At 53.6% G+C, this 27989-nt stretch overlaps 2 protein-coding genes across 5 annotated transcripts in view; both read right to left on the bottom strand.

Moving 5' to 3' along the window:
* Window positions 1–5495, bottom strand: part of LGMN (legumain) — a 254837-nt gene extending 249342 nt beyond the window's left edge. Inside the window, exon 1 of the mRNA XM_059687610.1 lies at window positions 5478–5495. The gene's annotated coding sequence lies outside the window, so the exon portion shown is untranslated. The remainder of the gene's footprint in view (window positions 1–5477) is intronic.
* ITPK1 (inositol-tetrakisphosphate 1-kinase) overlaps window positions 1–27989 on the bottom strand; it is a 133303-nt gene that overhangs the window by 89652 nt on the left and 15662 nt on the right. For 2 of the 4 annotated variants that reach the window (XM_059687544.1, XM_059687565.1), the window contains exons 3-4: window positions 21127–21174; window positions 11133–11157 (exon numbers count right to left, since the gene is read on the bottom strand). In XM_059687544.1, the coding sequence (XP_059543527.1) occupies window positions 11133–11157; window positions 21127–21174 (73 nt within the window). The remainder of the gene's footprint in view (window positions 1–11132; window positions 11158–21126; window positions 21175–27989) is intronic. The other 2 variants (XM_059687554.1, XM_059687575.1) reach the window with 1 other exon arrangement.

The following is a 27989-nucleotide window of genomic DNA, read 5'->3' as shown; positions in this document are numbered from 1 at the left end:
TATGAACAATTCCCTAGGACCCAATCAATTCATTCACGTCTTGGCAGACAGGATGCTAGCCAGGGCCTTGAGGACCTGCCCACTCCCCCCCTCAACCTCCCCCCCCAGTGCTGTCCTTCACCCACCTCCCACAGTGCAGAGGCAGACCCAGGAGGCGGTCCCATCACCTGATAGACCCACCCCACCCCAAAGGCCCGTCCAGAAGTTTAGAACGAGGACTAGCCCTTACTTTGCAGAGGCACATCTGCAACCTTTACAGAGGAACGGGCAGCACGGAGACCTGCCTGGAAACCGCCCGGGGAACAGGGTCTCCAGGAAACCACACTGACCATGTGCTGACGGGCATCACGCTCAGGGACAGGCACGAAGGGACTCAGCAAACCACATTCTCTAATTTGGTGTGTCGTGTGACTGTTTCCGTAATAGAAAGTAAAACTAATAACAATAAATAAGCCTCCTGGAACCAAGCTGCCTCGGTTTAGATCTCAGCTCCTCCACTCGGTACCCGCAACCTTGGCAAACCACTTAACCTTTCTTTGTTTCCATGTCCTCGTTTATAACGAGGACAACAACATTACACACCTCACAGGGAAGCTGTAAGGAATAAATGAATTAAAACATGTAAATCCTATGACCTTGTCGGGCACAAAGCAAATGCTCAATCAACATTAGCCATTTATAATTGGAAGCCAGTTGGCGGAGTGACGGCCATACCAGCATCCTCACAGAGGCGTCAGCGGCTGCCAACACCGCTTGGGCAGTCCTGGGTCCCCCAGCCCCCTGCATCTAGCACAGGGCCAGGCCTGGGGACGCTGCAATAAGCAACCTCCGAGTCACTGGCCTGGGACACCCCCGTGTATGCACTGCAGGTGGGGAGGAGAGAGGGCCTCAGGCCATGGGCACCTCCACACCGAGAGATGTGATGCCTGAGATCCAGTGTCGTCACTTCTAGAAGTCAATCCAAAGAGAGAGCCTGGGATGTGCACACACACTGAGGTCCAGAGACACCCAGAGCGCCCTGTTCCTGACAGCAAACCAGGACTTCCCAAAGCTTAAGGTGCCAGAGCAGAGACGCTAAGACACAGGGATGGTAGGAAGTGACCTGCTGCTGGGATAGTCACGTCAGCGGTGATTAAATCGCATGAGCAAATGACCACCCACCCCTCTAAACGCAGGTCGCAAAACTATGGGCACAGAAATAGCCCAACTTGGATTCATACAAATGTAACAAATAGCCTGTTTTTGGTAAAAATATGAAAAAAATATATCAAAATAATTGTTTTAATGATTACCTCTGGGTTTTCATTTTCAGGCCTGTCTTTATTTCCCAAGATTTCAACAACGAGCACATATTAGCTGAGGAAAGGATAGTCCAGAGATTTTTTTTTTTTTTTTTTACAAACACAGACCCTCAGGGCCTGCCCTGTCCTGTGTGAAACAGCTCTGGGCTCAGTTTGCTCACCCAGCAGAGAGCACGCAGCAGGGCCAGGTCCTGCACTCCTCAGACACAGGGAAGTCCTGGCCCAGGACACGCCAACAGGCAGCCTGAGCTTGGGGGCTGGGGCCTGCTGGGGGAGCAGGGAAGGTGCCAGGCAAGGTGGCATTTGAGCGGCTCTAACAGCACATAGAAACATGAGAATGGGAAAGGGGCTGGTGTGGGAGATGCCAACTTCTTAGCCAACCGAAAGATTCAAGGAGGCTTCATGGTCTGCGACACTGAGCTGAAGGCAACGCCTGTCCCAATCCTGCTTTCCACAGTGCCAGCTGTGTGCCCAGCTGGGCCGGGCATATGGCCCAGGTCCTTCCCATCAATTCACCATCGCACTCAGAGTCTCAGCCCCCGGACCAGAGCGGGCTCCAGGAAGTAGCCTCCAACAATGAGCACCCACTGTTTGCACCGGAGCCTCCTGCTGCTCTACTGCGCACGGGCTTAATTGGGGGTCCGGATCCAGTGGCTCTGGGCTGGCACTCTAACCAGCACCCGGTGAGGACAATGGCAACGCCGACATGGGCAGACCACCCTGGACTTCACCCAGTACAACCTCAAAAAAGGCAGCTCATTTCAAAGCAGAATCTTCGCTTCTGGCTCATTCAATTCGCTCTGGCCCTTTCCATCCCATCCTACTTACCCACGTTCCTCCTTCCATCTCTTGGCTTTTAACTGAAGTGCTTACTGGCTACACGCCAATGAGGCCGCTGAAATCAGGTGGAAAGGTGTGGAATCAGAACATGCCCGGGAGCTCGGGCACCCAGCTGCCCTAGCAGGAGCGCTTTTTGTTTTAAGTTTAAGGACTTGCTCACGTTGCCTCAGGGTGTCACAGGTGGGAAAGAGCACCCAGAAATGAGAACTGCAGCCCTCTACACGTGCAGAGCTGCACCGACACCAGAAACAGCGTCTGTGGGTGACAGCCAGCCTACAAAGCTCAGAATAAAAATAAAACGGACTGAACTGAAACCATCCAGCAGGCGTCGACAGCACTGAACATCATCTCCTGAGCATGTTCCCGTGTTTGTCCTCCAAAGATCTTTTATTTTTTAATATATTATATTGATTTTTTTACAGAGAGGAAGGGAAAGGGATAGTTAGAAACATCGATGAGAGAGAAACATCGATCAGCTGCCTCCTGCACACCCCTCACTGGGTATGTGCCCATAACCAAGGTACATGCCCTTGACTGGAATCGAACCTGGGACCCTTCAGTCCGCAGGCCGACGCTCTATCCACTGAGCCAAACCGGTCAAGGCCAAAGATCTCCTTTAATGGCTACTGCAAGCATCTGAATGAGCAGACCCTAATTTATAAAACTCCTCAGCCCCCTGTATTATTATTTGATATATACACACACACACACACACACACACACACACTATGATGGCCATGCTTACACATAAATTTCTCTACCTCTACTTGTTAAATATATAGCCTAAGTAAATGACTGAGAATGAAAATAATTTTCAATGTTTCATTTAAAAAATATGCATTTCGAATTTTAAACAATAAAATAAAATCTATCTTCAAAAAAGGAATTAAACTAAAAATCACAATAGAAACCAAGTGGTAGCATGGGGATGTGGGGGAAAACCTCAGTCCTTACACTGACAATAATTTTTCTAAGCAGCACAGACTCATCCACAGCTTCCCCGCTCGCTCCCCATAAGCCGCACTGTTTATAACAAAGGATGAGGAAAAATAAACTCACTCCTTAAGCTTCCATTAGGTGCCTTAGGTCCTGTGTGGTGTCATCACTTTAAAGATGAGGAAAGTGAGATCACACACAGTCAGAAACCAGACTATCTGGAACTCCAGCAAGCCCAGACCTCGGGACTCCACAGGGAAGTGGAGTAGACAGCCAAGAACAACCTATATTTCAATTATGGTCCCAGCCCTGGCTGGGGTGGCTCAGCTGGTAGAGTGTTGTTCTGTGCACTGTAAAGTCACTGGTTCAATTTCCAGTCAGGGAAAATACCCAGGCTGCAGGTTCTGGATGTATTTGGGAGGCAACCAATCTATGTTTCTCTCTCACAGCAATGTTTAAAAAAAAATCAGCCCTAGCCGGTTTGGCTCAGTGGATAGAGTGTCTGCCGGCCTGCTGATGAAGGGTCCCGGGTTTGATTCTGATCAAGGGCATGTTCCTCAGTTGCAGGTTCCCCAGCCCTGGTCGGGGTGTCTCTCCCTCTCCCTTCTACTCTCTCTAAAACTCAATGGAGGCATGAGTTGGGGGAGGGGAGGAATGGGGCAATAAGGACACATATGTAATACCTTAATCAATAAAGAAAAAACATTATAAATAAAAATAAATAAAAATCAATGGAAAAATATCCTTGGCTGAGGATTAACTATATATATATATATATATATATATATATATATATAAAATATATATATATATAACTATTATATATATATAATTATTATTAACTATATATATTGACTATATATATAACTATTATATATATAATTATTATTATTATATATAATTATATATATAACCATTATATATATATAACTAACTATATATATATATATATATATAACTATTTTTTATATATATATAAAAAATAATGGCTCCAAATGACCGTGTGGGAAAGTTCTTCACAGAGCCCACTTCCCCATCCTGTAGTCACCCTCCTTGGAGGTGCTGGGTCTGCTGGCAGGGGTCAGGGTGGCCTTCGGGGAGCCCCTGCCCATGAAGTGGCCGAATGGCTACCATGGGCTCATTCAGTGGCAAGGACGTCAGGCCCACAATAAACACCAAAGCAACTAATATTCCCAAAGCCCCTTACACCTGGCTCCCAAGCACTTGGAGGGAGCAGGTGGAAGGAAGAAATGTTTACAGGTGCCCAGCTCCACCTGGGCTTCTATCCCCGGAAATAAAATCCAGTGAGGGCACCCTGGAGAGAGTACGGGTGGCAGAGGGAACCCAGCTGGGAATTAATCATTTGACACCTTTAACTGCATATCTTATAAAAACAACTTTGGAATCATGTGAAAATGTTGCCTAAATAACAAATGTGTTTGTTAAAGCTTAGCAGAGAATTTGGCTCTATAATCCCTCCTTCTAGGTAGGATGAAGGCAGCTACCGAAGTTACCTGCCTGCATTCAACACACCTACCAGAACCAGCTTTCTCTCCCCTCCACTCCTCCTCCTGCACCCCAACTCTGGAAACTGACCTTCAGCCTCCCTCACCCCCCACATCCACGTAGGCACCACATTATGCCATCTATCTCCTCAGCCCTCCTCTACTTCCTTAATTCTTGCAAAACCCCATCACCCCCACTCAGCTGTGTCGCAGCCTCCAGTTCAGCCCTGTCCAGTCACCTCCTCTGTGCCCTCCCAGTGGGCCCTGCCCCATGGCCCCTAACTGGAGAAAGCACTCTATCCCACAGAAGCCCCTCAATGCCCCGATTCCGGGCCCCATGAACAGCTCACCAGACATTCTTGTGGTCCAGCCCTGCCACCCGCTCTGGCCTGGTACTGGCCAACTCCCTCATGGCCCAGGCCCCAAACCAGAGCCTCCAAACCACTCCGGGTCAACAGAGGCCTTGGCCAGCCTCTGGGTCCTTGTTCACGTGGCACTCCCTGCCTGAAAGACATTCAACACCTCCCCACCCACACCTGCACCCAGTTTACTCCCTACTAAGAGGCATCAATTTTCCTGTGAGGCTTTCTCCACCCTCTGCCCACTCCCCCCTTTACGTGCTGGCCCCTAAGTCCTTGAAGGCCCCTACCACAGCGCAGACCAGCCCTCCCAGCCCTCTGGGCATGCCCATGAGCCGAGGCAGCCATCACCGAATCTCCAACTCCAGGTGCCCAGCACCCAGGCATCAGCCCTGGGCCCACGGCCACTCCCAGTGTCTCTCTTTGTTGGCGTTTCCTCTCCTGCTTGAACATCCACCACTCAACTCCCTTCCCTGAGTAGTTTGTGCAGAAAGGGGGCAAACGCAGAGACAAAGAACTCCAACTTCTCCAGCAAGCAGCAGCTCCGGAGAGACCCCGAGCAGAGCCATGCCCGCCTGCACGCTGGGGCCAGGGGGGAACCTGCTCCTCGCCCCGGAGACACAGCGGCTGCTCCAAGCGCGTTTCAGTCTGAATTCTCAAGGAATTTGGAAGGAGGGCAGCGAATCTATAATCAGCGAATCTATAATCAGCGACAGAACTTCTCACACTTACAGCTTGCTCATTTGCATTTTAAAATAAAACGCCAACCCCTCACAGGCTAAGAGTCATCTCCTTCTCCCCATGTGCTTAGAAAACACCTGGGGAAAGACAGCCCAAGAGCAGGCTGGGGCGGGAGATGGGGGTGGGCAGGGCAGTGAGAACCTTGTTCTTTCAGGGTCTCCTGCCACCAAATGCTGGGCTGTTCTAAAAGGAGTGATGGAGACCAGAGATGAGGAAACCTCAAGGGCTTCCCTGGCAAGCCTTCCCCACAGGCCAGGTCAGAGTGGAAAATGCTCCTGGGCACACGCCCTGTGTGGCTGATACAGGCCTCCTCCCGGCCCTCAGCAGAGCCCCACCTCACTGCCCCCCTTGGCCACAGGTGACCCAAATGGCCAAAGAACGTCTCCTCCTTCCAACAAAGGCTCACTGGGTGGAAGGGCAGTGACGGCTGGGCCATGCTGGGCACTGGGCATCTTAGCAACTAGCTGTTTCCGGGGCAGAAGTAGCAGAAGAGCCTGGAGAGTGGAATCAGCCCTGGCCCCGGCTGTGGGCTTGGACCTGCCTCCCAGTCTATCAGGTGGATGAGGCTCATCACCAGTAGCAGGCTCTCCCTGCTCTCCTCCAGGAAGCCTTCCTGGCTTACCGTGCTGGGTCAGGACCCTCCTCTGGACCTACCCACCCACCCTGGCCTCTGGCTATTGACTGCAGACTGCAGAGCTGAAGGAATCTCACCTTGACCCATGTGAATCCTGCAGCTGCAGCCCGGTACACAGCTGGCACCTGGGAAAGACTGCCGAATGTTGCTGCAAGGAGAGGCCAGGCTGCCCAATCCACACCTGCCAGCTGGGAGGGCCTTTCACCCCAAAGGCTGAGTGAGGCCAACTGTTACCAGCTGAAATGGTGGAGTCAGGAGGGCCTGTGCAGCCAGCATCCTCACTACAGCAGTACAGAGGAGGAAACCGAGGCAGAGTACCTGCAGACCATCACCTTCAAGACAGGTGGCTGAAACCATCATTGTCATGACAGGTACCTGTGAGCATCTCCTTCAAGACAAGTGCCTGAAACCGTCACCGCCACCACAGGTAGTCAGGGCATCTTGTCCCACAGCCCTTGCCCTACTCTCTCCGGTGCTCGCCTGAGCCCAGCACTAGCACAGAGTGGGGCTTCCCCTGCTCCTGGCCCTCCCAGCCTCAGCCTCACCTGGGGCTCCTCACACTACATGAGCAGAGAATGGCAAGTTTTCCTTATTATCAAGCATCCTTGGCCTCACAGACCCAGGTTAGGAAAGCGAGCGGCCAGCAGACAAGCCCACCAGAGGCCTTTCTGGTTCTCAGCAGACACAGAGGCCCCGGAGTCCGAGGTGTCCAGCCTGGCCGGGCGTCTGCATGATGGCACCTGCCTCAGGGCCTGAGTTCTGAGAAGTAAACGAGATAATGTGGGAAAGCAGTGGCCTTCAAACCAAACCCCCAAAATAAATGTTTAAAACTATGTTTCTATTTGCACATTTTCAAGTTGACATCTAAAATTTCTCATCTTAAGTTTAAATACTTGTAGAGGATGTAATTTCTAACATATTGTAAATATTAACATTTCAAAATAAAACTGTTACTGTTTCTCTTTTAAATGGATCCAATGGAATCTAAATATCATAGCGATTTGAGAGCAACCACCCACCATCCATCTTAAAATTACAGAATCAGACTCTTAAACACCTGGGAAGTTGGCAATGTTCCCTTTGCCTCCTCCAACTTCCCAATCCGCATCCCTTAGATGTTTCCACTCTCAGTTTGTTTTATGTTTGAAGGTCTTTTATTGATTATTATACTACGAGGCAAAAAAGTATATAAATGTTTTAATTTTTAAATGTCATGTGACCATAAAGCTCTAAGTGTAAAAAATTTTCTTCTGGACAGACTTATTATCACAATTACTACTAGTACATAATTAATGCAACAGAAATATATTACAAATTTATATTAACAATAAGCACAAAAATTAAAACCTTGTTAGAAATACATCTCAGAAGAGATGATTGGAAATTTAACTGCTTCCTGTATCCACAGAATGGATAACACCTATTGCTAGAATAAGACTGAGTTTATTATCAATTCTATCTCCATTTTGCAATTTGTATAGATATCAGTGCTGAGACCACTCATTCAAATAAATAAGAAGAAATGGAAAGAGATTTACCACAGCACATTCTCTGAATTCCTTCAGAATTATATGCTAAGAATTAGAGTAATTTATTCTCAGAAATCATTGTTAATGTTCTTCTATCAGCTGACAACTCAATCAAGTCCTCTTTCAGTTTCACTGCAGAGAAAGGAAGTCCCTCACTTGCCCCAGGATCACAATGACAGCCTCGTGACCCGCCCCCCACCTCCCGTCCCGTCACACACCAGATTCACGTCTGATAACAAGGGTGCGGTTCTCCTGCAGATAACCAGCTTCCCGCGGGCCATCTTCCGTGCCTCCTGCTTTACCCAAGTTCACTGCATTCGGTCTACAACGTTCCCAGGGGACAGGTACCATCATTATTCCATCTAACAGACAGGCAGACTGAGGTCACACAGCCTGAACCATGAACCCAAGTGTCTTGCTCCCCACCACTCGGTGCTCTGCCTCCGTGGAGATGGGAGGGGGACCGATGTAAAGGGGTGGCCGGGAAGGACAGTTTACAAGCTCCTTCCCCAGCAGGTCAGCTGTGGGAATGAGCACAAGGAAGCGAGGAGCTGCAAAATGGACTTCTTAAATGTGCTCCCACTGCCGCCCGGGAGAGGTTACACACACGCTTGTCCAGAGTAAATGCCGCCGATGCCCAGCACCCAAAGAACCAAGTAAATGAGGCATTCACTGTCACTGCTGCCGTTTACAGCAGGAGAGAAGTAACTCCCATGACGGCAAGCACTGCAGATCTAACCAGCGTCTTGGTCCTCCCTCCCGCCTACAGGCCCAACATCCTTTACTAAACGGTAGCCAATCCCCAGGTGATAAGAGGCCTGAGAGGCTTTAGTAAATGGACAGACAGCCTATTACCATGTGGGCTTTGGAGACAGACCCGCATTCAACTACCAGCTCTAACCATTTAACAGCTGAGTCCCTCAAAAGACGTCACAACATCTGAGTCTGTTTCCTCATCTCCAGACAGACATGAAAACTCCACCCACATCACTAGGTGGCTGCACAAAACGGAGAATACCCATCAGGGCACCTGACACAGGAAACACTGGCAGCCCTTCCATCACTGACCCCTAAGTGACTGGCCAGTCATCTCCAGCAGCCACAGCCTGGGGACCTGGCACCCAGAAGCCTGGCTGGTTTTTAAAAACCAGCTAAATGGATTCCCTTCCCATTTTTGCAATGAGTTTCTCTGTGTCTTGAAATTTCAAGCTCTCCAAACCCCCGGGGATGCCAGGAGGAGGTGAACAGAGAAGCGTTGAGGTGGGTTTTATTTTTAGAGGCCGGTGTGGAGAGCATCCAGTTTGGCTTCATCCTGGTCCCCAGCCACCACTTCCTCCCCATGGCACCACCAAAGTGAACAGCAGACACATCCAGAAAGATTTCATAACTTCTGCCTGGTACTTAATTCTAAAATAATGGCTCCAGTCTCCAGTTCCAGCCACAGGCTAAGTGGATTAAGGTTTTAGCTTAAATCCTCCGGGGGAAGCCATGTAAATTGAACACACTGACCCCCGGGTTGTCCCTCACGCCCTGAGGTTCCAAGGCCTCCCCCTCGCGTGGTGGGGGTGGCACCCCACTGTGTCCCATCTGGAATCTGCGTGAACAGGAATCAGGTGTTGGGGGACGTGCACATTTCTTCCCCTTTTAAGCAGCGTATTTGTTGGTGAGCACATAGTCACTTCCTCCAAAAACGGCTCCCAACAGAAATTCCCGAGTGGGCCTCAGGGAAGCACTAAGCTCCAGCTGCGGCCCAGGCCCGGCCGGTGGGACAGCCACCTGCAAGGGAACCCCGTGCTCCAAGGTAACCATCGGAAGGACTGAGACACAAAGGAGCGGAAGCGTCCTGGAGCAGGAAGGAGCTGAGCCACCTGGCCCAGAAGGGCAAACTTACAATGCAGGCCCTCTCCCACCGCAGGACCACCCGCCCCACAGGCACTGTCAGTCAATCCCTCCCTTCAGCCATTTAGATGTAGAACCCTCCAGGCGCCCGCAGTCAATCAATCGGAAATGCCCTGAAGGCAAACTTCTCAGCCATCCTTGAACTCTGACTTCCCCCTTTGATACAGAGAAAGTAAGGGCCACAGAAAGCTCAGAGTAGCACTAGCAGCATAAGCAGCTCCGCAGAGACTAGAGCAGGGGTGGGCAAACTTTTTGACTCGAGGGCCACAATGGGTTCTTAAACTGGACCGGAAGGCCGGAACAAAAGCATGGATGGAGTGTTTGTGTGAACTAATATAAATTCAAAGTAAACATCATTACATAAAAGGGTACCGTCTTTTTTTTTTTTTTTTTTTTTTTTTAGTTTTATTCATTTCAATCGGGCCGGATCCTGCCCACGGGCCGTAGTTTGCCCACGGCTGGACTAGAGCTTGGAGGAAAATGCTAGAGCCATGACCAGGCTTCTAGGAGTTAATCGCCTCCTCCCCCCAAACAAACCTCAGCCTCCAGGTGACAAGTTCAACCCACAGGCTGCAGAAAAGGGCGGCCAGAAGGAAGGACCACCAAGGCTGCTAGACAGTTCGCCCCACGTCACCAACCACCCTCAGGGCAGGCGGGCACATTTATTTCTGGGCCACTGAGTTAGCTCCAGGCCCTGGGAGAGCTTCTCTCTGTCCTTCCTTCCTTCTGTCTCCAGCCAGTGCGTACCTAACCCAAGTCCATCCTAGGGTGAGGCAACATGGGGGTCAGCCCCCCACTGATTCAGTCCACCCAAGAGTCAGGGGACCATTGGGAAGGTCAGGTGTGGCCTGACAGCAGAAAAGGGGTGCCACGCGGGAAGGTACACACCCTGACTTGGGGGGTGGGGGGGACAGGAGTGGTCTTGGAGCTGACACCACTCATTGGAAGGTCTGACATAGGCGAGGGCTCACCCCCAGGACCAAACCACCCAGGCAAGAGCAGGGGGCTCGTGCTCCCTCAGCAGAGCCTGAGGACAGGCACAGACAAACCGTGGGGGCATCAGGACCACAGACATCTGGCTGGGTGGCTATGCCCCCCTCACCCTGCCCACCCTTACCCCCAAGAGCCTCCTCTCTTCCCCCAGCCAGCTCCGTCCACAGACAAAGCCACAGCAACTCCATAAACCTGACAGGCCAGCAGCCCCAACCCCAAGCCCTGCCCAGGAGGGAATCACGGAGGTTGGTGGGGAGAAGTTCAAGGCCTGATGCACGAGAGAGAAGAGGAGAGAGAAGAGAGGCGAGAAGCAGGTGCCCAGACCCCAGGAGGGAGGAAGGTGAGCGCTGAAAGGCCCCAGCCTGAAAGGTGGGAGAGGCAGGGCCTGTACTCACCTGCACCACTTCTATCCCTCGCTTCCTGTGGAGGAAAACAAAGAAAACAAAGGTTACTGGGCAGGCAGGAAGTGTCCTTCCAGAATGTTCCCTACAGCCAGCTGAAGGCAGGAGGGGAGGAGAGCCGGTGGCTGCACCTCTCAGGCTGTGCTCCCCAGAATGGCTTCACCTTCAAGGGGAAGGTCTATGAACTTCCCGCCGGTCCTCAAAGCCACCTTCTGCCAGAAAGAGGGGGTTGTTCCCCAGAAGGACTTGGCCAGAGGCCTACAGAGACCCCAGTCCTCACAGCCAGCCATCTCCCCTTCAACCCCTGGCCAGGCCTTTGTCAGAGCAGCTCCAGCCTGCACTGCCTGAGGCCCCTCCCACCCCCATATTCACTCCCCTATTCACCCCCAGGTCTGGCCCAGCCTGTCCCACTCCAGCCCATCCACTCTCCAAAAGCTTCAGTCTCTCCGGCTGCTTGTCCACTCCCAGCCATCTCTGGCCCCCACTGACACCCTGCCCACCCTCTGACCCTGGTTCAACCATCTCAGCCTCACCAATATCCCCCGGGGTTGGGCCTCATCTCCGTCTCTCTCTCCCACAATCCCAGGGCCTCTGATCTCCAATACCAGTGCCCTGACTCACCTGCCCCATACAGAGCCTGGGGTGGGGGTCTCCCCAGAGCAACAAAGGCTCCCTGATGATTCACTCACCTTGACCTTCCCCGCCCCACATTCTCACTGCAAGCAGGACTACAGGGCTGGTCGCATCTCCAAGCCCTGGTCCTTACCTTCCACCTCAGCCTTTAGGATTGGGCTCACACAGAAATGCCCCCAGGAAGCCAGCCCTGACCCCCCCTTCACCCCATCCCCTCAGAGCCAGAATGCTCCTGAGGACTTGGGGTACCGCTACTGGGCCCACCTCTGGGGGGGTGTGGGGGGGAAGCTGGAGAAGCACAGGGGTCCGTATGGACCATAGATGGCATGCCCATGTGCATTTTCCTGGAAAAAAGGCCAGGCCTCCCGTAGATGCTCAGGGCTGGGACCAGGAGAGGTCAGGAATGGAGTTTACTGGCCCACATCCCTTCCTCAGAGCAGTGAGCATAGCAGATTCAGTGACTGTGTGCCTAGCCATGGTGCCCGCCCAGTATATAGATGCTCCGTAAACCTAAGTGTGTAAACCATAGCTCAGTTCCTGAGGGGCTCACAGGCTGCAGAAAAGGCACAACAAATGCAACAGCCATAGCTCAGGCCCTGAGGGGCCCCCGTCTGAGGGAGGAGCTGGCCAAACCTCCTTGGGGAACAGGCCCTGTCCCCTCACATGGCACAGCTGAGGGGACACCTACCAACCTTCCATTTGTTGACTCGCTCATGCAAGAAGTGGGCCCCAGAGCCTTCTGAGAGCCCGGCCAGGAGCGGAACCTCACAAGGAAGCCACTACCTGAGACAGCAAGATGGAGCGGAGACGGCTCACCAGGTCACACTGCCGTGCGGAGTGTGCCCGGCCGCCTGCCCCTCGACCCAACACCTCCACAGAACCCCCAGCCCAAACCCAATTTGAAAACCATGGGGTCGATCCCAGGGTCCACACTGGCACACAGCTTCTTTGCAGTTCTGGAAGGAATGGTGGCCAGTACCCATCAGCTGCCATGACTCCATGAAGGGACAACCTGGACACAACAGCACAGCCCTGGGCCACCAGAGCCCGCGGCCGGGGGACAGCCAGCACCGCCAGGACCTGGGCCACACCCCGCCACCAGCTCACAGCCCACACTATTTCGGAGCCCTGCCTCGTCCCCAAGTTGTCCTGGCCCCACATGAGCATCAGTGACAGTAAACTGCCACCGTCACTCGGCACTCGGCTGGAACTGGCCAGGTTGGGCTCAGTGTACCACCTGACCCCCGACCCTTCCCTCCCCCTGCTTCTGTACAGAAATCTTCAACAGCTGAGGGAGAAGCAAGTCCCCAGGAAGCGCCAAACGACCAGAGCGGGACCGCACAGTGGGAAAGACAGGGACGCTGAGGAGCCAGAGGGCACGTGGACGTGACCCACACCAGGTGCAGGGCCTCCCCTGGGTGCCGGCCAGGGCCTGAGTCTTGCCCTCTGAGTTAATCCTTGTGGCATCCAGATTATCCCCGTGTGCCTGTCGTTCCCCTTATGAAGCCTTGTCATTCCCACTGTCTGCATGTGACTTCTTCCCAGGCAGCTCTCCCTCCCCCAGGCCTGCAAACAAACAGGCCTCTAACTTTGAAAACAGATGGAACTGGAAACATAAAAGAAACAAAGTAACGCCGAGCACAGACAGGCTGAAACCCTGAAGTGCGGCTGATCTCCCAGGAGTGAGAGCACAGTTCCTGGGTTGCCAGGGCTCCAAGAACAGGAGAACCTGCGACTCAGGCAGAAAGGAGGGGGCTGAGCTCCCATCAGTCCACCATCCCCCCCAGACGGTGTGGGGGCTAAGGCACCCCAGTGCCCGCCGCACAGATGCCCTCCCCGGCACCGAGGGAGGGGCAGGGAGGGCCCATTACTCTGATGAGCAGAGAGAGGCCTGAGTTGGGCAAGCCTGGTCTGCATACTCCAGGACCATGGTGTAACAGCAGACTGAGGGGGAGGTGGGGGGCGGGGGGCGGGGGGCGGGTGAAAGACACACACACACACACACACACACACACACACACAGCAGCCCGCTCAGGAAAACACAACGAAAACCTGCTGGGCTCCCTTCCTCGTCAGGAACTCCTACAGGACAGAGGCACCCACAACCTCCATTCCCAAGCAGCAGGCTCCTGAAACCAGCCATGACCAGAAAGTCCAGAAGTTGAATCCTAACACCAAAGGGGTAGGGGCAGGGAAGGGAGAGAGGGAGGCAGGAGCGGGGAGAAGGGAAGAGAAACCAGAGCTGGTTGTCAAGTGCTTAGCTCATGGAAACCCCAACTCCAGGATCCCACCCCACAGACATGCAAATGCGCCAAGTGCTGCAGGCTGTGGCTGTCAACTGCCACACTGTCTATGATAGCAAAGGACGGGCAGTGACCTCTCCCCCACCCCCAAAGAAGGGGCACACACATCAGGGAACACTGGGCGGCAGTTAAAAAGAATGAGGGCCCTAACCGGTTCGGCTCAGTGGCAAGAGCGTTGGCCCCCAGACCGAAGGGTCCCGGGTTCAATTCCCGGTCAAGGGCATGTACCTTGGTCGGGGTGCGTGAGGGAGGCACAGGCCATGGATGTGACACATCAGGAAGGTTATCACTAGACACCTTGGGACTATGACCCCCATCGAGCAGCAGACCTGCAAGGCCCCGTGAAAACCAGTAGGCTCAGGACACATTGCTAGCCACTCTGGGTCTCAGCTTTCACATCTGTTAAATGGGTATGACCTTTTGGTCCAACAGGACCTTCCTGGGCAGGTATGAGACCTGTGTCTCTCTCTCACATTGATGTTTCTCTCTGTCTCTCCCCCTCCCTCCCCTCTAAAAAGAATGAGGACGTGCTCCAGGCACACATAGGGCATTCAGGCTCTCTAAGACACTGCTAGTGAACATGAGGTGTAAAACTCTGTGCTCAGCAGACATTATCTGGGTTGAGCACAACCAATACACAGAACGAATCTGAAAGCACTACAAGAAAATGGTCACAGGGCAGGCTCTTGTTGAGGGCAAGTGTGGCCAGGGGGGAGGGGAGGGGTGGGGTGGGGAGACTTCCTTTTCACTGTGCATGCCCCTGCATCTCTTGAATTCTGTGCCCTGTGCCTCTAATATAATCTCGAAAGCTAGAGAAGTCACTTTTCTTAAATTATCTTTTAAATGACAGGTAACACTAGCTGCCCGCATTCCCAGCGCCTGGCAGGAAGCAGATGCCTGAGAAGGACGTGAGTCACTGACTGGCTGAAGCGAGAGAGCTCAGGATTCACCAGGAGAGCTTCCAAACTCTCAACGAGCAGCTGCGGCCACACCCACTCCACGCGTGGGAGCATTCGATTCAGAGCCATTTAAAGACTCGGACCCTGGGAAACAGGCCGGAGTTTGTCAAGCACCCGGTGTTGCTGGGGAGCGGCCAGATGTGGGAACGGTGCTGCTGGTAGCGGGACCAAATCTGCCCAACAGCGGGGGAGGGGAGCAGGTTTCATTCCAGGGCGGCCCTGCCAGATCTTGGGACAGGAATGAAGGGCACAGAAGAACCAGAAAGCGCTGTGATGCTCACACTCCAGGCAGGGGAGGCCGCACGCCAGCCCCAGGAGAGGGCCGAAAAGGGCATCTCCCAGGAACTGGGCACGTGTCCATCTCTGCAACCACGGTGGTGCCAGGAAGTGGTTAGAATCCCAGGACTCAGCTGACCAGACAGTTCAGGAACTGTCTATGGAAATGGATGAGGTGGGATACGTCCCCAAGGAGAGCACGGAACCAGACCCAACTGTACCTAGTGCCTCAGTTTCGTCTGTCAAATGAGGAGACTCCTGGAACCCAGCCAAGGGGCTGCTCTGCCCGGCCTTCCTACCTTTCAGAACTGCCCTCCTCAGTCCTGCATGGTTCCAAAGGGCAAACAACTGAGGGGCAGCCACGCCCCCCTCCAGGGGTGGGTATGTGGCCTGCACCTCACACAGTTGTAGATGGGCATGCAACCTGAGCCAGGCCATCGCTGATCCTTCCCAGGATGGGTCCTGGGACTCCCAGCAGCAAAGGGCACAGCCCCTGCTGCCTCGGAGTGCTCAGACTCTCGGGGTCACGCCAGAAGTAAAGGCCAGCATTCTCTGCCCAAGCCTGTCTTCTCGGGGCTTCCAGCTGCGGGGTTTTGCTGAGACCAGTTTACACTGAGTTTCTGTCACTGGCCACTGCCCTGCTTTCTACAGCAGGTCCTCAGTAAGCGACAGTGGCCACCTGGTCCTGGAATTGACGGAAGTTACCCTGGATGACCGGCCTGGAGGGAGAGGGGATGGCAAAGGAGCTGATAAAGAGGACCCAAGGCAGGAGAAGGAGAAAAGAGCTCCCCAGAAGCCCAGGAGGCAGGGCCATCAAGACGAAGCATCCACTAGCCCATGCCACAAGGCCATGTCAGCCCTAGGCACAGGCCATGGATGTGATACATCAGGTATCACTAGACACCTTGGGACCATGACCCCCATCGATCAGCAGACCTGCAAGGCCCCGTGAAAACCAGTAGGCTCAGCACATGTTGCTAGCCACTCTGGGTCTCAGCTTTCACATCTGTTAAATGGGTACGACCTTTTGGTCCAACAGGACCTTCCTGAGCAGGTATGAGACCTGAGGGCTACAAGCAAGTGAAGCTTGTGAGATGGTGCATCAGCAGGGGAGAGAGATGCAGGCCGAGACACAGAGGTCCCCTCTGACCAACGAGGAGAGACGGTCCAGTGACAGCTGGAAGAATTCAGGAGCTCAGAGAGAACAGAGCAGTGACCAATGAGTGAAGCTTGAAAAAATAGGGCCCCTCATCAAGAACTGCTTTCCTGCAATGTGCAAGGTCACAGTCACTTGCAAGCCGCCCCTGAAGAGAGGGCCCGCAGGATCAGCCGGCTGTGTAGGGAGGCCAGGCCTCCAAGGAACAATGTCACAGGAGAGGGAATCGACCCAGAAACGCAGGCTTCCCCACCAACGGGCAAGGAGAAAGCAGTTGCACCTGCACAGCGCTAACACCCACTTAGAGACGAAGCGTGTAATTATGCCCGTGCTAAGCCTGCACACGCTCATCCAAGCTGTTCAGAGCACACTTTGGTAATCACCAGATTTCAGAAGCCCCTATACAAAGTCCCTTTGTACCCACAAGGCCTGCAGGCAACCTCCTCCTGCTCTCCCTGCCCTGCCAAGGACTCGGGGTTCCCTGAACAGGTGGCTGGGCCTCCTCTCGCCCATGCATGCAGAGGACACGCTGTTCCCGCTGCCTCAGAAGCCACCCCAGCACCAACACCTAGCCCACCCTCCTTGGCTCCCCCCCTCGCAGCCCCCCGGGCCTCTGCACCCCAGCACCGAGCACAGATGCGGAGGTGGCCTCGCTAAAAGCTCCATGGGGGACATTAGTGGTGGCCACCAGCACGGGCAGCTCTCCTCCTCTAGGAATTCCGCTGTACAGCCCCACCCCCAGGTTAGGCAGAGCTATGTGCCTTGCTTTGGCCAATATCACATCCAAGTAGAAGCATTCAACTGCCAGTGCCCAGCTCCCTGGCCAGTCCTCCTAGACCTCAGCGACTGGGAGCACGAGGACACCGACAACTCCCAAAGCCAGTCCAAACCCATTCCTGGAAAGAAACCGGTCTGGGTGGCGATGAAGCCAGGCCGGGAACCAGAGAGAACTATTTGGCTAGCAGTGGTTCTCAACCAGGGCCATTCTGCCCCCAGGGAACATTTAGTAACCTGAAGACATCTCTTTATCATAACTAGGCAAAGTTCTGGCATCCAGAAAGGAAAGGCCCTGCAGTGCACAGGACAGCCCCTTACAACAAAGAACTACCCGCCTGAACTGTCCACGTTGCCAAGGTTAAGGATGTGGGATACAGAAGACCAGCACTGAGCCACCGCAGGGAGGACACCAGCCCTGGAGAGTCACACAGCTCCAGAGTAAACACTGAATAGGCTACAAACCTTTGTTGCAAACCTCCCAGAGTTGCTTGTTTTTGCAGCCTAACCTGGCCTATCCTGACTGATAAACACTCCTTGAGGAAACAGGGCTTGTGTCCCCTGTCTGCATCCCAAATTCTTATAGTACCTGGCATGTGGCATTTGGAATACAAGGTGTCAGGGGTGGGGGTGAGGGTGGGGGAAATAGTGCCAGTCCCTCCTCTCATCAAAGCCTCCCAGGACAGACCTGTTCTCTAAAAACACCCAGGCCAGACACAACTCAGTGCATTTGCACCAGCTGCTCCCTCTGCTAGAAGCTGCTCCCTCGGCTAGAATGCCTTTCCTCCTTGGCAAACTCCTGCTCGCCCATCAAAAGCAGCTCAAATGTCATACTCACAGAGAGGCCGTTGCCTGGCCCTTCCCAGGGCAGCAATGCTGGCTCTTTAGGCATTCAACCCTCTGACACTTAAGACTGCTCTGTGCTCAGCTTCCGATGGGGAGCCCCTGAGGCCAGAGACTGCTCTTTATTAGGCACCGTGCCCGCAGCAGACCCCGCACCGGCTGGTGTTCGAGTCCCAGCCTCCCAGTGCCAGGGCTCCAGTCCAGAGCCTTCCCTGCCTGTTTGCTTCCTGGGCAGCCTGGTTCACTTGCTGATAGTTTCATACTTTGGATTTTCCTCCTATTAATAGTTCCAGAAACTGAAATGCCCCAATATAAAGGCAGCATATGAACAGAACTGTAAAGCCAGCACAAACATTTGAATTGTTTGGACAGCTCCAGGAAAGACCCAGATAAACTGGAAGCTGCCACATGTCTCTTTTTTTTGTTTCGTTTTGTTTTGAGCAGGGTGGGGTGGCACCCTTCCCCTGATTGGGGACTAAAAACCTTCCCTTACGCTTGGTGCCCCACCTGGAGGAGGCAGGGGAGGACGGGCCACAGGGCACCCAAGTCACCGCGGCGTGTCTGTGTTCCTGCAGAGCCGAATCAAGCGCTCGGTCGGTCAGGAAGCGGGAAGCGGCTTCTCTTCAGGAACCCAGGATGTGGGCGGAAGGCAGAGGCAGTGACTCACCTTCCCGGGAAAGCGGAACCTCCAGGGCGGAGCGGCCTTTGCTGCTGAGGCACCTTTAAACACGCCTCAACCTTCAGGAGGGGAAACTGAGGCAGGGGTGGGCTGGAGATTACCCGAGGGTGTGTTCTGCTACATCCAAAGTGTCACCCTTTCAGATTGGAAATCACCCCAAATTTTTCATCTGAAAACTAATCTTGAAATTCCCTTAATGGTGCTTGACACACCCCTACCTTTTAATATAAAAATTCTCTACTTTGATGTCTTTTTAAGATTTGTACTACCCCCTTGCAAGTGCTGTAGTTTTTCTTTCTCCTAAATAGGTCTGGGCCCTAAGTTGCAGGGGGAGGTTATAGGAGCAGGAGCGGCACAGAGGCTGCTGGAAGAGCCTGTTGCAGACTACCACCACCACCACCACCACCACCACCCCCAGTTGTTAGCCTCCTGCCTTGGGGCTAATGACTCAGAGGCTCAGAATCTTCACAGCAGTTGCTCATTCCCAAAAATGCTAAGTTATTTATCATCAGCCTAAAAAGCAAGGTAAGCTACAGAGGAAGAAAGATGACAGCATTCCTGTGCTGACACTTCCCTCCTTGGCACCCATGGGGGAGGGGGAGGCCTGCCCAAGGCCTGAATCATTTCTTTGCACCTATCCTCAAGGTACCACAAGCCCTTAAAATAACTGCTCAGGCCCGGCTGGCGTGGCTCAGTGGTTGAGCATTACCTATGAACCAGGACAGTGCTTGGCAAACCGCGGCTCACAAGCCACATTCGGCTCTTTGGCCCCTTGAGTGCGGCTCTTCCACAAAATACCAGCTCTTCCACAAAATACAGACTTCTGCGCATGGGCCACGAAGTTTCAATCACACTGTACGTGCGCGCCTGCACATGGTATTTTGTGGAAGAGCCACACTCAAGGGGCCAAAGAGCCACATGTGGCTCATGAGCCGTGGTTTGCTGACCACGGAACTAGATCACAGTTCGATTCTGGTCAGGGCACATGCCCCGGTTGCAGGCTCAATCCCTAGTGGGGGATGTGCAGGAGGCAGTTGATCAATGATTCTCTCTCATCATTGATGTTTCTATCTCTCTCCCTCTTCCTTCCTCTCGGAATCAATAAAAATATATTTTTAAAAATAAAAAAATAAGTGCTCAGGTGTGTGTCCCAGCCCGAGTTTTGGGCGGCTAACACTTCTGAAGGCTGTGCTCCCCAATAGACTGAACATCCCCACCCACCGTTCCTGCGAACACTCCCAGCGGGTGGAAGGTTCAGGGTTCCTTGAGCCCTGCCATTGTTGGGGAGGGGGCGTCTCTATCCTGTGCTGGGTCTCCAACTGCACAAGCCCTGAGTTCCCTTCTGATTGTCATCAGATGTTTGCTGGGCTTTTCTGTCCAGGCCTGGGCTGGCCCAGGAGCAGCTATAAGCCATAAGCCATAAGCCCTGCATAGAGAAGCAGGTGGCCAAGGAAAGCAAGTCAGCCAACTGGTGTGTGAACCACAGGCCCCTGAATACAGCCAACATCTGGGGATGGCAGGGGGACGGGAAGGTGACAGAAGACGCTCTTTGAGCTGCGCCCTGGGGGTGACCAGGAAAGAGACTACCCACACAGGTCATCAGCAGAGTACCATGTGCAGCTGGGGCAAAGCCAGGGCCTCCGGGCATTTGGGGTTTCCTGGGCCCCTCTGCACAGGGTTGCTGTCACATCAAACCAAAGGTGAAGTTACCCGCACCGACAATCTCAAGAAACTTCAACTCTGAAACACCTTATTCAAATATTTCACCAACCCCTCAACTATGTACAGGAGAGGGAGCGGGAGGCGGCCCAAGGAGTCAAGCAACAACTGGATCCACTGGTAGGGAGCCTGGTTCTGACCTTGGCCCAGTCACTCCCCTTTCAGGCCCCATACATATACAGTACATGAACACTGTATTCATGTCCTATTGCTACTTAACAAATCAACACAAACGTACTGGTGGAAAACAACACAAGATAGTCTCTTACAGTTCTGGAGGTGAGGAGTCTGAAATGCGACGGCAGGGTTGATTCCATCTGGGGGATGTAGGGGGAAATCCTGCCTTCACCTTTTCCAGTTCTAGAGGCTGCCTGCATTCCTTAGCTTGCGGCCACATCACTTTGACCTCTGTTTCTATGATCACATCTTCTGTAACTTGGACCCTCCTGTCTACTTCTTCTAAAGACCTTATGTTTACATTTGGCCCCCTCAGATAACCCAGGATAATCCCCCATCTCAAGATCCCTAACCTTAATCACAACTGCAAAGCCCCTTTCCCCATGGAAGGTACCATATTCAGGTTCTGGGGACATAGTGGAAGGGGGGAGTGGCATCTTCCTGTCTACCTAAAAACCAAGGCTCTTACCACTCTGCCACCCCACGAATCCAGATGTTCCATGTGTCCATGTGTGACCTGTGGGCAGAGGAGAATTTGTCCAGAGGTTTGTTGGGGGCCTTAACTGTCAACAAGGAAAAGGCTGGTGCTCGGCCCCCACAGTGCCTGCAGGGTTCCAAAGGTATCCTGGGCGTAACCAACACAGACACAGGCTCCCGGATGGGAAGAGGCACCCAGGGCCGGGGAGGAAGGGGCCTGGGCGGTGGAGACCTGAAGCCCCAGGCCTGGAAGGCTTGGCTGTTAAGTGGTGAGGAGGGGTGATGGTTCCTGACCCTTAGGTCCACCTAGAGACCCACGAGTGAGGCCCAGACCAGCTACGCCTTCCCACCTCCCCCCACACACACACACTCACACACTCCAAGGTCCCCTGGCTCCACTGAAGGCCATGTCCCTCAGACCCTGCCAAGTGGCTCCAAGCAGCTACAGACACTCCCTAAACGCAGAGGCGTCTGGAGCCAGAGCCCAGCACCCAGGCACACTAGCATCAACAGAGCCCACTCGGCCCCGTTAACAGGCCCAGGCGCCAGTCCCTAGCCCCAGCCCCTTTCCGGATGCATTGATCCAAGGACTCCAGAGACAGGCAGCGACCTCATCTGGTGCCCCTGAGACCCTCAACTTTCAGGGAGGATTTCAGAGGCCGAGGCACATCTCAAACGAATGGGAGGCAACACCAGCAAGTCCTGGGCCCACACTCCCCACGCAGCCTGCTCTCCCAAGCAAGGAAGACAGGGAACAGACGAGGAGGTGGGTTGGAGGGCCTACGAGCTGGCACTCCGATGGTCAATGTAGCATTCATTTCCACAGCTGCATTAGAGAGGGTGGCTGCCCTATTTTTTTAAGTGAGGAAATTCAAAGAAATTGTGAAACTTGCCTAAACATTATGCTAAGTGAAATAAGCCAGACACAGAAACACATATACTGCATGGTAACGCTTATATGTGGAATCTTAAAAAAAGAAAGAAGAAAAAAAAGAGTTGGCCCTGGCCGGTTTGGCTCAGTGGATAGAGCATCTGCCTGTGGACTGAAGGGTCCCAGGTTCGATTCTGGTCAAGGGCATGTACCTTGGTTGTGGGCACATCCCCAGTGGGAAGTGTGCAGGAGACAGCTGATCGATTTTTCTCTCTCATTGATGTTTCTAACTCTCAATCCCTTTCCCTTCCTCTCTGTAAAAATCAATAAAATATACTTAAAAAAAAAAAAAAAAGAGTTGAACTCATAGAAACAGAGTAGAATGGTGGTTTCCAGGGGCTGGGGGTGGGGAAAATGGGGAGGTTGTAAAAGGGTATGAACTTTCAGCTGTAAGATGAATAAGGCGGAGGGACCTAGCGATGGACACAGTGACCTAGTTGATAACACTGTGTTATTTCGTTGAAATGTCATCACACTGTACACTTTAAATAGCTTACAATTTTATTTGCCAGTTATACTTCCATAAAGCTGGAATACATATATACATACATATGAAAGAAACACATCCAAAGACGCACAGCAAGTAAGCAGAGCAGAACCACAATCTAAAGTCAGGTCTGTCTGTCAGCAAAGACCTCCCTCATCACGTGACCCTATGTGACCACCCCACCTGTGAGGGTGGGGGTCCAGCCAGGTCTGCGGGTGGTGAGGCTTTCTGGGGAGAAACTGCTCTGGACAGAGCTGCTGCCCCTCCCTGCCCACCCATTGCCCCAGGGGGGACTAAACTCCCTCCCCAGACCCTTGACCCCCATGACCCCTGGGAGGCCTGCAAAAGGCACTTCCTGAGGAGCTGTGACTGGCCTCGGACATGGCGTGGGCACTGGCCATACCCTGGGTTACGTAAGACCCAGAAGCAGGAGGAGCTGGCAGGTCTGTTTCTCCTCCCCACGGGTTGACAGCTCCTTGGAGGATAATGTCGCCTCAAATGCACACTCTCCGAGCAGAGGGCACCCTTTCTATAAAGCAGGGACAGGAAGCAGGTCTCAGCTCGGCCGTAGAAAGAGGATGCCAGCTCCCACAGGAAGGAAGGTGCATGCGGCCGGAGGATCTAGTCACCACCTGTGGTGGGAGGATCCATGCTGAGGCGGATGCCCACATCACAGAGGGCAGACTAGTACGTGGGGCAGGTGTTAGGGCTCAGGTCTCAGGATCCCCCCCCCATCTCTGAAGCTTTCTGGACCTACCAAGGAGAGCAATGGGCCGGACACAGGACCCCGGTCCCAGGACAGCAGAGGAGCTACAATGTGTGGGCCAGCTGGGCCTCCCAAGGAGGAAAGAATGAGCCCCAGGCCTCCAAGGGCCCCAGAGCCTGATCCCAGCAGGCGGGCACATGCCCCCACCTCCTTCCTGCCTAGCCTCATGCCCTACCAGGCTCTGCAGCTGGGAGCCATGGCAACAGGCCCCAAACAGCTCAAGAAATCCCTCAGAGAGTCCCACGCAGGGTGTCACAGCTGCCACCAACCAAAGCCAGGAGCCAGGAGGAGTGACACACCAAAAGGAGGAAGCCCTGGTTCCAGCCAGAAGACAATGCTTGTGTATGGCCAAGGGCAGCTCCCTGGCCAGGAGACACAGACCTCTGTCCTGAAGGCCACCAGGCCACCCTCCTGCAGTCCCTACACACTCCCCCTCAGCCTGTGACCCTCCACATCTAAAACATGACTCATAACCTCACTGCCCCCCAAAGCCTTCTGAGGCTCCCCTCGTCCACCGTGTCATCCAGGCCTGTGACACCCGTCTGCCCACCTCCTTTCCCTGTCCAGCAATCTTCCCCCAATCTGCTCCTCGCACACCTGGCTTCATGCCCTCCCCCGACAGGCTGGTTCTGCCACACTTCCAAACACCTGCCCACCCTGTTGGCACCTCGTCTGGAACACCACACCCCTTGCCCACTGTCCACAACACTGGCAGGCTCTTCCTTGTATGACCTGCTGGAGGGCAGCCCAAGAAGATGGCCACTGAGGAGCCCAAGGACCAGAAAACGATGCCTCCTCCTAAACACGATTGCTCCTTACCGAAGGACAGGCCCACAGCCCGCTCTGTTCCCACCCTTGGGGGGGGCGGGGGGGCTGGGGGGTCTCTAAAGTCCATGCACACTTCCCTGACGCGGGATATTCATCTGGTCCACAGCTCTCCAGGAATGATCCTAGTTGCCACAAGACAGGGGCAGGTAGTGGGCGTTTTTTTTGTTTGTTTTGCCAGGTTTTCTTAAACTAAATTTCTCCTAGTGACTACCTTTCTCATGAACCACCTTTCTATCCAAGGTGGCATCCTATTGATTTCACTGATCTCATGCATACTTCTTGAGCACTTACTACGTGCCCAGCATGGTTTCACTGCCGAGACAAACAGTGAAGATGATGGAAAGGGTACCTGTCCTCAAAGCTTATAGCATAGACAGGAGGGTGAACAAGCCAACAACTGAAATAAGCATGTGGGACATGTTCTGAAAGGAACACTGAAGAGGTTGAGACACAGAAGGGGGACTGTGTGCTGAGATCTAAAGTTAGGAGAGAGAAAGAATCTGGTAGACAGCAGCAACAGCATATGCAAAGGTCCTGGGGTAGGAAAGAGCACCTGAAGAACTGAGAAAAGACCATGGTGGCAGAGCCCCAGTGGGGAGTGAGAAGGGCAGGAGGCGTGTCTCCAGGCCCTGGGGGCCCGTTCATGTGCTATTTAGTAACCTGGGCCAAGAAGTTCTCTCTGCTTAAGCTCATCTGATTTGGCTCTTCTATTACTTGCAGCCACAAGAATCCTGGCTACTACAACGTCCAAACCAAAACATCATATTCTACCACCTTCTCCACCAACCTGCGCCTCAATCTCTGATTTTTGGAAATATGGCTTTATTGATTCTTTTAATTATTTTTAGAGAGAGAGAGAAACATTAGTCAGCTGCCTCCTATACATCCCCTACTGAGGACAGAGCCGTGCAACCCGGGCAAGTGCCCTGACCAAGAATCAAAACACAGTGCATGGCATAACACTCAACCAACTGAGCCGCACCCACCAGGGCTGCACTTCAATCTTGAAAGCAACCACCACCCAGCCAGCCAGAAGCCTAGCATCACCCTCCACTTTTCTCCCTTGTCCCTATGCCAGTCACACAGAGGGTTTCATCTGGACTCTAGGCAGCCAAGGGCTGGTGGCCCCTCCACCAGGGAGGTGGCCTGCTGCATGCTGAATACAGACCAGGAAGAGAAGAGCAGATGGCCACTCAGCTGAGGGAAAAAGAGACATCCCACCCCCCACCCCCCCTTAACACAGGCTGGCTGACTGCATATAATTATGAAGGGGGAAACGCTCTTTAAAATTAGCTTCTCAAACGCAGATAATTTCAAGTGTCCCTTGCAGTGTGATTACAGCGACTGCCACACAAATGTTTTATCCTTCAGGTCCCTCCGGGGTTGGTGAGAGAACAAAGGCTTCCCTCCCATTGCCCAGGGAAAGCACCGGCCCAGGAAACCCAGCTCAGAGCCAGCCTGGCTCCCCTCCACAGCTAGCTCAGGATTCTGCCCAAGGGTATTTGATGTTCGAACTCAAGTCCCAAGAACAACCAGTTCATAACAAGAAGAACAGCTTCACTGATTGCATGCCTCCCATGGCCAGGTCTGTACTCTGTGCCTCGGTTTTCCCGTCTGTAACATGGGTGTGACAATGGTGTTCAACTCTCGACATTCTGGAGGACTGAATGATGCCAGCACATTGTGAACATCGGTCAGTATCAGTCACTACACTCCTCCTCTCCTTGAACCCTCAGGACAGCGCTGGGCCCGTTGCACAGACACGTGGAACCTGAAGCTCAGAGAATAATGTGAGCCATTCAGCTAGAGCAAGCGTGGGGAACCTTTTTTCTGCCAAGGGCCATTTAGATATTTATAACATCATTCACTTAATATAATCCACTTAATATAAATGTTGCTATGAAAAAGCTCCTAGATTTATTGAATTTCGAGTCCCGCCTGCGGCTGCCTTTGCAGGGCCAGACCAAATGATTTCTCAGGCCTTATACAGCCCGGCCGGACATTCCCCACCCGAGCTAGAGGGTGAGGAGCAGGGATGCAAACCTAGCTCTGCCCTAGTCTAAACTCCATACTCTTGTCACTCTGGATCTCTGTTGGGCTCAGGGGATGGTGGAAAAGGTGCCACTCCGAGCTTCTCAGTATGCCACTCCTGGCAGAGCCGACAGACCTGTGTGCACCCTGACCTCAGCGAGCAGCCCCGCCCTCCCAGCCTTGGCTCACCACCCTCTGCAGCTCTCTAGGTTTTGAAATGCCACAGGCTCTAGCTGGGTGGCTGACCTCCATCACTTCCCTCTTCCCACAATGGGTGCCTTCTAGCCCTGGGGCCTCCACCTCCCAGAGTCCCCCATTTTATAGACAACAGAACAAAGGCCCAGACGGAGAGGGGCCCAGGTCAACAGGAGTTAACACACTGTCCCAGGCACCTGTGATGAGGCCAGCAGGAGCCATCCCCAATCTGCACAAGATTACTTTTTAGCACAAGTTTTGTAGTGGTTGTCACAAGTCAGATGTGAGCCTGCTCGAGAGACCATGGAACTGCATGCACAGAAGACCCCGGCCTTTGACACCTTGGTTTTTGTTCTCACCTGCTGTTTTTACCAGTTGATAAACTGAATGACCCCTCCTCGTAACCTCACACAACACACCTCAACCACCTGACAGCTCGGTCCTAATGGCAGTCCCACCCGCTAGACCAGTGGTTCTCAACCTGTGGGTCGCGTCCCCTTTGGTGGTCGAACGACCCTTTCACAGGGGTCGCCTAAAACCATCCTACATATCAGATATTTACATTATGATTCATAACAGTAGCAACATTACAGTTATGAAGTAGCAACGAAAATATTTTATGGTTGGGTCACAACCTGAGGAACTGTATTTAAAGGGCCAGAAGGTTAAGAACCGCTGCGCTAGACCAAAAGCAGTGGGTCACGAATTGCTCCCCAGGGCTTCAGAGCTGGGGACTCTGAGGAACCCACACAGCTGGACAGCAGAGCGAGGCCTGAGCTCCCTAGCCCCGTCCCCACCTCGGACAGCCTCAAGAGGCCCCAGGAAGCCACAGTACTTCGGGGCTGACACAGGCCAGGCCAGCCCTGCTGGCTGTCCATGGCGGTCACAGCAAAAAGGAGGCCCAAGGGAGCCCTCTCTTCCACTGCTTTCCCACCAGCACCACCTCTATCTGGATCCAAAGGCCACACCATTAAAAAGAGCCACTGGCCTATGGGAATGCTGGAACACCAGGCAGAGGCACATGGCAGCGGGGCCAGGGTCTGGGCAGGGCAGAGCTGCCCCTGCTTCTCAAGGCTCCTCTACTCCCCACTGGGTCCAGAAAGGAGCTCCTCACTGGCCCCAGCGCCCTGAGCCCTCTTCCAGACACCACCCTCGGGTGCGCAGGGCCTGGTGTGTGGCCGCCCACCCTCACCGTTCACTTCCTCCCCACCCAATGTGTAGTCCGGCAGCGCCCCAGGCCTGCTGCTGGGAGGGCCAGGACAGGTGTGCTGAGCACCTGCACAAAGGCTCCCCGCCAGCTCAATAGCCCCAATCAGAGTCCACAGCTGCCAGACCCTCCAGGCTCCAGAGGACGACACCTTCCTAAGGCTCCCCACACAGGACAGAGACAGCGAGAAGCGACGGTGACACAGACTTTCACCCAAAACACTCAGTGTCGAACATCGAACATCGAGGTTCCGCACAGCACGGGGCGGAGAGCCATCAGGCTCTCCACGGGATTCCAGGCAGCCTTCCCCCAAAGCCCCCACCCCATCCCCATCCCTGAGGCAGGATTACAGGAGCCCTTTCTCCAGGACGCGCACGGCCCAGGCCCTCATATCTGCCTGCAGCCAGCTG

The sequence above is a fragment of the Myotis daubentonii genome, chromosome 1, assembly GCF_963259705.1.
Source record: "Myotis daubentonii chromosome 1, mMyoDau2.1, whole genome shotgun sequence".
Lineage (NCBI taxonomy): Eukaryota > Metazoa > Chordata > Mammalia > Chiroptera > Vespertilionidae > Myotis > Myotis daubentonii.
This window is presented reverse-complemented; position numbering and strand designations above follow the sequence as displayed.